Genomic DNA, 13,861 nt, shown 5'->3' on the forward strand with positions numbered 1-13,861 from the left:
TTTTGAATTTCAATAAATTGCTTATAACTATATGAACTCCTTACATGATCCAGTTAGTGAACCCTTTAGACACTACAGGTGTTTTTGAAAGAAAATTACACAATTTCCATCTCTTGAGCCAAACAACAATCCTGGTCCTACTATTTAAGGCAACACATATATAAAATAATGGTTGTTTATTAGTCATCCAATTTCAGATTCTAAGACCCACAGAATCCAAATATGACAACCAAAAAGTTCAGTTTCTACAACACACAATGCTAACTTTGAGGACATAAAAGCAGAATAGTAGTTAAGAAAATTGGGCTGCCAAATTTAAACCTCATTCTGCCACTTATTAGCTGTGTTACTTAACCTCTCCAGACTTCAGAATGGAGATAATGATAATAGTACTGACCTCATGGGGTTGTCATGGGGACTAGAGGAGGTAATCTGTGAAAGTACACAGTAAGATCTCAATCAGTATTAGCTATGATGGTAACAATGCATCTCCTGAAAACTTAAGTGAGGTTTCTAAAATGCTTAAAATAAGGGGCGCCTGGGTGTCTCAGTCCATTAAGAGACTGACTTCGGCTCAGGTCATGATTTCATATAGTCCATGAGTTCCAGCCTGGTGTTGGGCTCTGTGCTGACAGCTCAGAGCCTGGAGCCTACTTCAGGTTCTTTGTTTCCCTCTCTCTTTGCCCCTCCCCCACCTGCTTGAATGCTTGCTTACATGCGCCCTCGCTCTCGCAAAAATAAACATCAAAAAAAATTTTTTTAATGCTTAAAATAAGCATTTTTCCAGAAGTTAGGACTTAGGGTGAAACTTCAAAGAAAATGCTGCTGCTTGGACAACCCACAGGAAAATACTCTGTAAGAAAAGAGCCCCAGGTTCGGATCAAAATGCTCACTTTTCCACTTACCCTAAATCCCTAACTCCAAGAATAAACTTGAAAATATCCATCAACATGAACAATTATTCTGACTCATATCAATGGTTTGTGGCCAAAGAAAAGGGAGCTTCATACTAGATGGCTGTTTGAAGTCAAGCAAGCCCCAAGAAATGAGTGGCGGGCCCTGGCCTAGGCCAGGCACTCACATGGAAGAAGAGGAGAGGAGCTAGTGACTCCTTCACACCAGAAGTGTCCCCAAGAGAAAAGCTTCACCATGTCTGTGCCCTGGATTGTCAACAAAGTCCCTGCCGACTAGGGCCCCAGTTTGTTGACCTTCTGGGAACAGTGAAAAACAAGGTCGGCAGGGACATGTGCTATTTTTATATAAAAAAGATAGCATAAGCAAAGATTCATTATTGTTATGAGTTACACCTTATTTTCAAATGAGGCACAGAAATCTGGTGATCTGGATGTAAGAATAACTTGTTAACTATATGCTGCAAATTATCCATTTTCTCCACTGTAAACTGCAACAGTGATTGACATCGCCACTGTAGCCACTGCACTAAAACTAATTTGCAGCATGTGAAAAATGTCTTTGTAACTCCGAAACACAGGAAAAGTACAAAGGGACACTCTAAAAAATGCCACCACTAAAATTCTTTCCAGCAAACCTCTGAATCTGCATACAATATCACAAACTGCACAAACGGTCCAGACAGGGACACTCTGAACAAATGCTCTGGAGAAATTCACTTGGATCCTGTACTCTTCTAAAGTAAGGTTAAGCTGGTTTAACTGTGAAAGAACTCAGAAAGAACTAAAAGGCAGTATTCAAGATAAATCATCTCCACTCTTAACAAAGGCAAGTAGGGACTTCCGTGTTTAGCCCAGACTACAGAGGAAGAATCCCTAAATGTTGATTTGAAACTAAACTAGATCCCCAGCCTTCTGTGAGCCTGACTCATGTCCTGAGGTAAGTGAACTTTGGTCACCTACTGATCGCCAGATTATTTTTCACAGACAGCCTAAACGTCAACCATATCTGAATTCATTTCTAAAAACTGGGAAAGATCACCATCCATTACTCACCTCCTAACCCAAGCCCAAAGAACTGTTCTTTTCATAATTGCCATATGACAACATACCTCAGGTAAACCTGAAACAAACCAATCTGGAGCACATACACAGTTTAATGTTCACATAGTTTTTGCCTCAGCTTAACCATGACTGAAATTAACCCATTACCACAATGGTGTGTCCATTTATGAATAAGGCAGGACAGATGACTCCAGAATTTCTAAAGGAAAAAAAAATCACCTCTAAAAGCAGTAATGCCTTCGACATGTTTTTTAATGTAATGCCAGACTACATCCCACTCACATTTCCATCAGGATGAACAAACAAATATATAAACACCAACTTTTTAAAAAGTGAATATAGTCATTTATAGAAAGCATCTCTGAATTTTCCTTTTTCAATGAGCAGATTTTCTGTCTTACTTTATTTTTATTTCCAAATTCCCAAGATTTACTATCCTCTTAAGGTTCAATTTTCTTTACATAGTAAAGTATGTATTACTCTTTGTTCACAAATGAAGTGAAGAGTGTCAACAAAACATTTTTTGAAGCCAACACAAATTCAGATTTGCAAATCAAGCTTCTTATGCTTGTAACATTCAACTGTGGAACTTTACCTTAAAATAAGGGTATTTTAGCTTTGCAGCTTTAATCACTCTTCCACATTCAATGGCCAGGATAAGAGTGACAATCCATTCACAGACACAAATTAAGAGATAGAATGTGAAGAGTACATCACTGAATTAGTAATGCATGTACATGTTTATGCATTATACCATAAAATGCTAGTGCTAGATGGCTCTGAGGAAGCATCTACCGAATTCTCTCAACCTACAAAGGAAGAAATTTTAGCTACAGAGGTTAAACGATTTGCCCAAGACAACAGCAAAAACTCAGTCGGTAACAAAACCTACAAGCCAGGCGTCCTAACTACTAGCCCAAGTGCTTTCCATGGTACCTCTTGGCTCCTTTCAGTATAAAAAGCATCGTTAATGAAATATCTCACAAGACAAATCATATATTGGTGATATGATCTGTGAATGGATATACGAAAGTTGTTCTAAAGACATACATCAAGCCACTAAAAACTGGTTGGGAAGGTATTAATTTATCTGTATTGTTTTGCTGGTTCTGCTGAGCATGCTGCATTTTCAACTGAAGAGGAATTTAATGACTTTTTTGAAGAAACGTCTCTTGATTTGTAAATAGTCTAAGAAAAGAAAGGATGGTAAAGCATTTCTTGCAATAGGGTAGAAAGTGCATTTCTCTTCCTCCAGCAGAGAACATCCTTTCCCCCACACACAAAAAGCCAGCCAAATCCTTCCCCCCTTTCAAGGTGCAGCTGAACCACTAGCTCCTCAAACGACTTCCAAGCCCCTAGGTCAGAAGCTCTCCTTCCTCTGGATTCCCCCATCGTAACCTATGCAGAAGTCTCTCCTACTAGAAAGCAGCTCCTTGACAGCAGAAATTCTCTCTTGCTTACCTGGCTATTGGGCTTTTCAAAATCCTTTATATATATTCAATTATAGTTAATAAATTGAAGCATTTGTTCTCAGAATCCCACTCCGTGTAATTTTCAAGATCTGCCTTATCCCCACACCAACACCTTGACCCACTGAAGAAGAGTTACTCTGGAGTGGAAACCCTGGATCCAACTGTCAAGCAAATCAGTTTCTACAAAATAAAACTAATTCCCTTTACTTCTTCTGTCTACTGAGTGTTTAACATCAAGGGGAACGGTAAAACTAAACATTTATTATTTAGGTCAGTGACAACATTCTAAACCCAGGTTCTCTAAGTGTTAACCTTTTTTTTTAATCTCAGAACATAATTTGCTATAACTCACAGCTGAAACAGCAGATAAAAGTTAAATTCATGTAAAACAGAATGAAACGTCTTTAAAAGATACTGAGAATATTATACCAAATAATCTTCCCGTTTGCTCGTTCAATGCAAATTTGTTTTGGGGGTATTTTTGTTGTTTTCGTTTTTTGTTTTTTTGGCTTTTATTTTCCCTGACAGAGAAACATGATAGCCCCTAAATACAAGAGCTGACTTGGGCAGAGTAAAAATTGGCACCGCAAGTCCTCTTTAATGCTTCCCTTCTTTTGATCATTAAGCAAGTATGAGTACTCAGGCTTTTCTCCCAAGTCAGGTTTTCAAAGCGGAGGGTTGAATTAAAACACCTCAACGTTAACACCACAAAGCTGACCCTTCTGGGCTCCTAACACACACAAAGAAAGAGCAAAAAGGAAAACTGTTACCAGAACCTGACATCAAGGCACAAACACAAGTGGCCCAGGCACCCTGAGGCACTGAGGAGCGACAAAGCAAAGCAAACCCCCGTCTGAGTGAGCACCGCGCTCGAGCCTACACGCCCTTCAGCCCCCGGCGGTTCTCGAGCCTCACCGCGGCATTTCTTCCTTCCATCTTCCATCGCCTGCGCCGAAACTGTCGCCGGGCCACCGGGCGCTCCGAGGGAGCCTAGGGCGCGACTGAGGGCTGGCGGCCGGCGCCGCGCGCTCTTTGTTGGGCTCCCGGGACAGCCGAGTGGAGGCGAGCAAGCAGCCCCGCGGTAGCGGTGGCGGAGGCGGTGCGCACCCTGGCGGAGGCTGCCGAGGCCGTCCGCCCGCCCGCCCCAGAGGCCCCCCGAGGCCCCCCGAGGCGTCCGCGCGAAGGCTCGGGCAGGCGGACGGTGGGCGGGGTAGGCGCCCGGGGGCGGAGATGGGGCGGGAAAGCGGGAAGAGGTAACTTCTAGAGAGTGGGAGGGGGTGGAAGGGGAGGTGGAGGGGGCGGTGCCCCAGGGGCGGATAGGGGGCGGTGCCCCAGGCCTTCAGCCGGCGCTGGGTGCCCTGAGCTCGCCCTCCGGCCTCCAGCTGGAGAGCGGAACCCTGTCTGTTGCTTTGTCTTCTTCTCCGACAGTTTTCCTACCCTGAGGAAAGTGAGAGGCGCTTTCGAGGGTGTTTCCTCTCTGGAAGAGCCGCGTGAAGGAACTGCGAGTTGGGCGCCGTGTGTCTCGGGCCCGAGAAGAGCTCAGGGCCGCGCGCCGGCCAAGACAAGCGCTTAGCACCCCCACCCCCATCTCCAACGCCCGCCCCCCCCCCCCCCCGCCAGCGTCCGGGGCGGCGGGGACGCCGGGCAGAGGCCTCTCAGATCTGTATTGGGGTATGTTTGCCTCTGAAGGAGCTCCTAGGGCGACTACCACTGCTAGAGTCCCGGGGACCTGCCCACCCGCCTCCCCATTTAAGGTCCATTCCCCCTCAGGAGGGTCCAGCCTCGGAGGACCAGGGGTTCACATCCACCCCGCAGTCTAGTCTCGGGACTATCCCACATCGAATGTGCCTGCAGGGGGGTAGCAAACGAAAAACTACGTTTTCAGTCGAAAGTGCCAAAGACCTGTGCTTTTTTTTCCTCTTGCCTCAGGTCGTGTGCAGCAGAGAGGCAGGGCCTGGAAGGAAAGGCGCCCTCCTCTGGCGAAGGGAGAGGAAGATCTAAAAACCACGGTGTGTAAGGTCTTGCAAGCAAGAGGTGCTTCACCTGTACCTTCAACCCTTGCCAGGTCTACCTGGAGGTAGAAGTCCACGTGGCCAGCTGCATGGTGCTTACGGTATGTTTGTGTGACAGTTTTATGTCACGAAGACTAGGTTTCCTCTTGTAACCTCTAGAAGGTATCCAAATAAAGGGAAGTGGCTTAAAAAAAATTGACCTAGCATTAAATTTTCTCTTCTTAGCTGGAAGTATGCAGTGGGAAAGAGGGTGGGAGAGGTCCCCTGTTCCTGTTATTCAACCCTAGGTACCCAGCAGGACACCTGTTCCCACTGAAGTCTCTCTCCAGCCCACCCTGTTGTATAGACCCCAAGAAGGTCAATCCAAGGCCAAGGGTCTTGCAAGTGATTCACATCTGGTCCACAGGAAACACATATCCCTGAGTTTACTAATTCCGGAAGTGCAGGCTAACCCAACCACACAGCAAGAGATCGCTGGCCCTGCCCCAAAGCATGGTCGACTCACTCCCACACTGAGTTTCCTGGGAAGCAGCGGTCTCCATTAGCTGTTTGGGACATGAGTTAGTCCACCATCCTCAGTATTTTCCAACTACAGGGAACAGTATCAAATATCTCCAAGGCCCAAGGGCCCCTGGAAGTCCCTTCACTGGCTTAGAATTAGAGAGTAGCACCTCCCACCTCCCCCTAGTGGGGAGTAGAGCCAGGCTCCCTACTCTTTTCATAATCTTGCTTGTTTTTATAACTTTGATCTGACTATAGGACCCCAATTGTGGAATAGGGTCTCAGGACCATTTCCATAAAAATTTGTGCGTGAGGTGGCTGTGATGGCTGAGGGGTTAAGGCATTGGACTCGAAATCCAATGGGGTCTCCCAGTACAAGTTCAGACTCTGCTCACAGCGTGTGTATTTTGGGGCGCCTGGGTGGCTCAGTCAGTTTAGCGTCCAACTTCGGCTCAGGTCATGATCTCACAACTCTTGAGTTCAAGCCCCTTGTCGGGCTCTGTGCTGACAGCTCGGAGCCTGGAGCCTGCTTCAGATTCTGTGTCTCCCTCCCTCTCTCTGCCCCTCCCCTGCTCACACAGACAGTCTCTCTCTCTCAAAATAAATAAAACATTAAAAAACTGTGCATGGGGTAGAGGTCTGTCTCATATTCGCTTTGATACCTTCGATATCTATTGCATTGACAATTGTCAATGAGCAATTGAACTTAAGATTCCTATTCTACCATCCTCTTAAATTTCTTAGCTTGAAAGAATCCTAGCATTTTGTTTTCTCACTGTAAATATGCGTGCACATATATTTACGTGGACATTTAAGTATGCATAGGATGCATTGGACCTTTGAATACAGACTTACTCACTTTAATTGTAGATTCATTGCAAGTGATTCTGAAAGATTTGGTACCCTTGTGGACAGAAATCACTGGGAAAAAATCCTACATCTACATCTTTCCAAATACACCACAACTACATTGTGCATATTGAGACACTTCGTATTAATTACTCCTCATACATATCTTGCCCAATTTGATAACTACTAGCTACATGTAGCGATTTAAATTTAAATGAAATTTAAAGCTGATTAAAATTCAGTTTTTAGCCACATTTGAAATGTGGCTAATGACTACTATATTTAGGCAATGCAGACAGAATATTGCCATCTTCATAAGAGTTTTGTTGACAGCACTGCCTCATACAGGGTTTGGCTCATAGGAGGCACTGAATAAATGACAAATGAAAGTATGGGTCAAGAATACCATATGATTATACTGTCTTATTTTTATGAGAAGATAAAGCTTTTTAGTGCAATACTACACACCAACTCAACCATTAAAAACAATTAAAAACAAAAACCAAATCGTTACACTGCTACAGCCTCTTTTCTATTTCACACTTGAAAACCTATCTGCTCCCTCCTACTTCACCAGAAAATACTTTACTATCAAAATAATTGCTGAAAATATTTGTGGAAAAGTCACTATTTCCCTCAAAAAACAAATCACTTTTTTCAGAATTATTCAACAAATGGAAAGGAATTGTTTTAAAAGCAGTATTTGTGTTGAAGGAAGATTCCATAGAAAACATTTCTTTGCTGAAATAAGCATTCCACTTATAATATTTTTTACAGAGTAGAAATGACCTATGGAAATTACTAATGGTATGTGTGTTCAAATTGTAAAAGTAACCTGGCATTTCTCCAAGAAGAAACCGTAACATAGTAACAGGCTGCTCCACAGTGGGTAATGAGAGGAATGATCACAATGAAGATGATCCCAGGGGCCTCCAGACTGTTGAACAAGAAGAGAGTCTTCGCTCACTCATCGTCTAACCATGGGATGGAAGCTTCTTGTCCTTGGGCCCTCATTTCCTTTTTTATGAATGGGAAAGATTGGCCTTCCCTCTTGAAAAACTGCAGCATTTGGGGATTTAAAGAACTTTCAATTAAAAACATTCTTGGGGCACCTGGGTGGCTCAGTCAGTTAAGTATCTGACTTCGGCTCAAGTCATGATCTCACGGCTGGTGAGTTCAAGCCCCACATCGTGCTCTATGCTGACACCTCAGAGTCTGGAGCCTGCTTATGATTCTGTGTCTCCCTCTCTCTCTGTCCCACCCCTGCTTGCCCTCTGTCTCTGTCTCTCAATAACGTTAAAAAAAATTTTTTTAAACATTCTTTATTTTCATGATCCTCAGTCTTTCTAGCAAGTCTTTAGTGACAATGACAAATCCCTGAAAGCTCAATGCTCTGAATTGTGACCCCAAGAAACTTAGAGCAGACAGCAATCTCCAGAGGGTAAAGACCACACCTTATTTATTTATTCATTCATTCATTCATTCATTCACTTTTTCTCTCAGCCTATTGCCTAGCACAGAGGAGGTGCTCAACAAATGTTCACTGAATGCATAAATGAATGAAACAATTCTCTCTCCTTGTTTTGAGAAAGAGTAACATGTTGTTTAAGACTTCTTTGATTTCAGTGACTACAGAGAGTATTGTTGGTAAGCACTATCAACAAAATAGGTAGGAGGACTTTGAATAGAACTCTTATCACAAAATATATGCATTATGAACTCTTACATTTGAAAATTTCTGTAAATTTGTTTCTGAAAGAAGAGAGATCTATCAGTTTTCTATTTCCCAGTAAAGATTCTCATTCTAGACACAACTGCTGAATTACTTGCAAGAGATGACAAGTTCCTGAGGCTGAATTCTGGCAGAGTGGCTCTTTTTGAGTCATTTCACCTCTAAGATCTATGAGAGCAGCTATTTTGGTCTATTGATTTATATAAATCCAGTCAGAAACCCTGGAGAAAAGAATCTTTTCCCTTCAGTATCAGCTTTATTGAGGTACAATTTACATACAGTAAATCTCACCAATTTTAAGTGTTATGATACCGTGATTTATAAGATTGTCCTCTTTCCTGGCACAGAGGCTCCTAAGACCTTCAGAATTTCCCAAGTGCCAGAGCATTAAAATGTTTTTTGTTTTGTTAATGAGGCCGGGAGAGGGGCTGAAGGTTGAATTGTTGCCCAGAACCAATGATTTAATCAATAGTATCCATGTAATGGAGCCTCCATAAAAACCAAAAAGCAGCACAGGTTCAGAGTTTCCAGGTTGGTGAACACTTAGAGATTCTGAGAGAAGTGGCTCACTCAGGACATGGAGGCTTCATGCCCTTTCCTCATACTTTGCCCTTCGCATCTCTTCCATCTAGCTGTTACTGAGTTACATCTTTTAATAATAAACTGGTAATCTAGTTAGTAAACTGTTTCTCCAAGTTATGTTCTAGCAAATTAATTGAACCTGAGGAGGAGGCCATGGCAACCTTCAGTCTATAGCAGGTTGTTCAGAAGCCGAAGTGGCAACCTGAACTTCTGATTTCTGAAGGGGAGAGGAGAGTCTTGCCATTAGTCCCTTTAAGGACTGAGCCCTTAACATGTGGGATCTGATGCTGTCTCCAGGTAAATAGGGTCACAACTCAGTTGAATTGTAGAATACCCAACTGGTGTGGGAGAATTGCTTGGTGGTACAGGGGGAAAACACACACATGTTGGAACTGGTGATCAGAATTGTTAAGTATACAATTCAGTGAGCTCTGGCAAATGTATACAGTTGTGTAAATCACTGATAAAATCAAGATATTTTTCCCCTCCCTCCCCCAAAAAAGTTCCATGCTCCTTTGTAGTTAATCCCTCCCTCCAAACCCTGGATCCTAGCAGCTACTGACCTGCTTTTCTGTTTTGCCCTTCTAGAATTCCATATAAATGGAATCATACAATATGAAATTTTTGTTATCTGTCTTCTTTCACATAGCATAATGCTTTTAAGATTCATGTATGTTTTTCTTTTTTTATTTTTTAAGTAGGCTCCATGACCAGCATGTGGCTTGAACTCAGGACCCTGAGATCAAGAGTCACATGCTCTACCAACTGAGCCAGCCAGGCACCCCCCCATGCATGTTTTTATATGAACGTGTAATTTATTCCTCTTTATTGTTCAGTAGTGTTCCATTGCATGGATACATAATTTGTTTCTCTACAAGTTGATGGACACTCTAGTTTTTGGCTATTATAAGGAAAATGTATGAATATATATGTTCAAGGGTTTTTTTTTTGTGTGTATGTATATTCTTGGATAAACACCCAGATGTGGGATCGCTGCTCATGTGGTTTATGTATTTTTAACCTTATTTTTTCAAAAATTCATGAAATAGTTTTCCAAATTGGCCATATTATTTTGCATTTCCATCTGCAAGGTATGAGAGACCCAGTATTCTACATTCTTGCCAACATGTTGCCAACATATTGTCAATTTTTTTTTAATTTTGGCTTTTTGTGTGCATAGTGGTATATAACTGTAGTTCGACTGGGAATTGTTAATGATGAATGGTATGGAGACTCCTTTTATGTGCTTATTTCCAATTTCTATGTCTTCTTTCAGAAGTGGCTGTTTAAAAACGTTTGCCCATTTTTTTAAATAGATTCTTTTTGTCTTCTAATTGTTGAATTGTAAGAATTATTTTATATCCTGGATACAAGTTCTGTATCAGATATGTATTCTGTAAATATTTTCTCCCCATATTTGTCTTACCTTTTCAATTTTTTAAGTTTCTTTGAAGAACAGAAGTTTTTAATTTAAATGAAGTCTACTCTACCACTTTTTTTCTCTTATGATTTGTGTTTTTTGTGTCCCAAGAAATCTTTGACCAACATAATGTCACAAAGATTTCCCCTATGTTTGCTTCTAGAGGTTTTATGGTTTTAATTCTTTTTGTTTAAATTCTTATAAATTCTTATGACTTAATTTTTATATATGGTACCATGAGCTCATGAGATCATGACCTGAGCCAAGGCAGCTTAACCAACTAAGCCACCTAGGCACCCCTTTACTAGTTTTTAAATAAATTCCTTATTATGTTCAACATAGCCGATCATGTCATTTGTGAATGAAGATAGTTTTACCCTTTGCTTTATTGCACTGATCTGGAACTTTAGTACAATATTAAATCGAATGAATAAGAATTCTTGCTTAGTTTCTGATCTTAGGGAGAAAGCATTTACTTTTTCCCTATTAGGTATGATGTTATCTGTAAGTTTTTGGTAGGTGATTTCTATCAGGTTGAGAAAGTTCCCTACTATTCCTAGTTTGTTGAGACGTTTTATTTTCTTTTTATCATGAATGGGTATTGAATTTTGTCAAATGGTTTTTTTGCATCTATTGAGATATTCATGTGATGTTTCTTTCTTTTTTTTTAATGTTTATTTTGAGAGAGAGTGTGTGTGCACGTGACTAGGGGGAGGCGCAGAGAGAGAGGAGAGAGAAAGAATCCCAAGCAGGCTCCACACTGCCAGCACAGAGCCCAATGCCAGCTTGGTCTCACAAACCATGAGATCATGACCTGAGCAGAAATCAAGAGTCGGACACTTAACAAACTGACCCATCCAGGTGCCCCTGATTTTTCTTTCTTATGCTGTAATTTTGGTGAATTACACTGATTTTCAAATGTTAAACCAACCCTTCAAATGAGATAAACCTCATTTGATCACCATATATTATTGTGTTATGACTGCTAAGGCAGCCATAACAGAATACTACAGACTTTGTGGCTTAAACAACAAAAATGTATTTTCTCACGTTATATATATACTATATATATACTTGCGTGTATATATATATATATATATATATAAAATATGTATATAAAGTCACATGTAATATATATTTAAATATATTAAATATATATTATATATTAAATATATTATATTTACTATTATATATTAATATTTACATATTATATAAGTGTCATATATCATATACATATATTTTATATTTGTATAATAATAAATTATATTAATATATAATAATAAATATATTTAATATATAATAAATATATTAATATATAACAATAAATATTATATACTAATGTATATCGGTAAAAATATTATATATTTCAGGTTATCTAGTTCTTGAGTAAGCTCCTAAAGAACTTGTCCTTTTCATTTATCTTGTCAAAATTAATTGGGATAAAGTTTTCCATAGTATTTCCTTTATTATTCTTTTAATGTCTCTATGCTCTCTAGGGATATTCTCACTTTCATTCTTGATATTGGTCATTTGTATCTTCTATTTCTTCCTCATCAGTTTAGCTACAGACTTGTCAATTTTATTGATCTCAAAGAATCAACTTTTTGTTTCATTTGTAGTCTATATTGTTTTTCTATTTCCTATTTTATTGATTTCTGTTTTTATTGTTTTTGTGTCCATCTTTATTGTTATTTTGGATTTAATTTGCTCTTCTTTTTCTAGCTTCTTAAGCTTGCAGCTTAGAGAGATCTTAAGTTTAAGCCATGACATAAAAGCAAGTGTAGACTATAGAACAGTTAGGAGGTAGGGCATCCACACAAATCTGTAAATACTCCCCCAACACACACACACATACACACACACACACACATACACACACACACACACACACACACACACACACACTGCAGATAATAATGTACATTCCCCCTACTCAGCATTTATCCTCTCCAGCCTTGTATCAACTTAATTTCTAAACTTTTACCACTCTTTGGTTTCTGAATTATCTAAATACAACATGATAATTGTTACAACTTCTAACGACCACTCTAACCTTGGTCATGGAAAATGTGCCTAGATAAGCTGCTTTCTCCTTCAGGCCCCTTTTCTTCAACTCATTACTAAATATGGCTCATTGCTATCTGTAGAATACTATAGCAGAAACAATCCCCTGTGTTTACCAGCCCATTTTAATTTCCTCCTAGGCATGTTAGGAAGACTACATTTCCTAGCCCAGTGGTATCTAGATGGGGCCATTTTACTAGTTCTGGTCAATGAAATGTCACCAGAAGTAATATATACCACTTCAAGACCTGACATCCCAAGAGATGTTCCATGTTTATCAGGTAATTGCCAGTGCCCAGAGCAACCAGAACATTCACCAACACACATTCAGTGAAGTAAGTGAGAAGTAAACTTCTATGGTGTTAAGCCACTGAAATTTATGGGTTTTTCTATTAGAGCAGGAACATTATTTACATTGATTAATACCTAGCCCAAATACACATAATTAAGTACCAAATAGTAAGCATATTATTTTGAAAGCTGTAAGGGAATTCTGTTGTTGAAAGCTATGTGAATCATGTATCCTGAAAATAGTTATCAGTTTGTTGCATTTGCCACACTACTTCTAGGAGAAAAATCATAGGGTAGTAACATAACAAATTTAAAGTCATTCTGTTATCTGCCCTGGTAAACTGATCTTTATTGTTTGACACAATAAAGTCAAGAAGAATCTGAAAAAGTACTAAACACAAATGTAGGTGAAGGTATTTCCCTCCTTGCCAGCAAATGAACTAAAAACCTCTCCAATACAGAGACTTAAGATGAAAGTTCATTAACAAGTATATTAGATTCATAACACTGTAGTTGGGTGCTACTTGTGAAGAAAGTGGGTGATATTTTTTTTAAAGTGGGTGACGTTCTGATGGTAGGTTCATTTCTGTATGCTAACTAAACAGAGGTGGAAAAATAAAACCAGAAGCAAAGGACTTAACTTCATAGAACTAAAAAGGACATTAGAGATTATTTAACTCAATCTCTTTATGTTACAGATGAGGAACGCTCTTATAGATTCTTGGCACAGGTTGCATGACAATTATTTGAGTCAACTCATTATAATATTTACTATAAAAATTTAATAATTGGACATATCCCATGATCATCAGACCAAATGAGGATACAACCTGAAGCCAATCAGTCATATCTGGTCATTATATTCCAATCACTCTCTTCACTTATCAAATGAGTTACAAATAAAAATACTTTTACCTTAGAGAAAAGACATTAGGATTTATCGAGCAATTTTTATCTTTTCA

The 13,861-nt window shown here is 39.9% G+C and overlaps 1 protein-coding gene and 1 long non-coding RNA gene across 18 annotated transcripts in view; one reads left to right on the forward strand and one right to left on the reverse strand.

Annotated features, from left to right (window-relative positions):
• Positions 1-13,861, reverse strand: part of PSD3 (pleckstrin and Sec7 domain containing 3) — a 747,126-nt gene that overhangs the window by 589,602 nt on the left and 143,663 nt on the right. The window contains exon 1 of one of the 17 annotated variants that reach the window (XM_058720437.1): positions 4,364-4,510. The exons of the other annotated variants lie outside the window; for them this stretch is intronic. Within the exon in view, the coding sequence (XP_058576420.1) occupies positions 4,364-4,384 (21 nt within the window). The 5' untranslated portion in view covers positions 4,385-4,510. Of the gene's footprint in view, positions 1-4,363; positions 4,511-13,861 lie in introns of those variants that run through there. 17 annotated transcript variants of the gene reach the window in all.
• On the forward strand, positions 5,126-10,881 carry LOC131506649 (uncharacterized). Its single transcript, XR_009259080.1, has 2 exons — positions 5,126-5,561; positions 7,588-10,881. It is a non-coding gene; the product is annotated as an uncharacterized LOC131506649 (long non-coding RNA).

Source organism: Neofelis nebulosa, chromosome 3 (genome assembly GCF_028018385.1).
Source record: "Neofelis nebulosa isolate mNeoNeb1 chromosome 3, mNeoNeb1.pri, whole genome shotgun sequence".
NCBI lineage: Eukaryota > Metazoa > Chordata > Mammalia > Carnivora > Felidae > Neofelis > Neofelis nebulosa.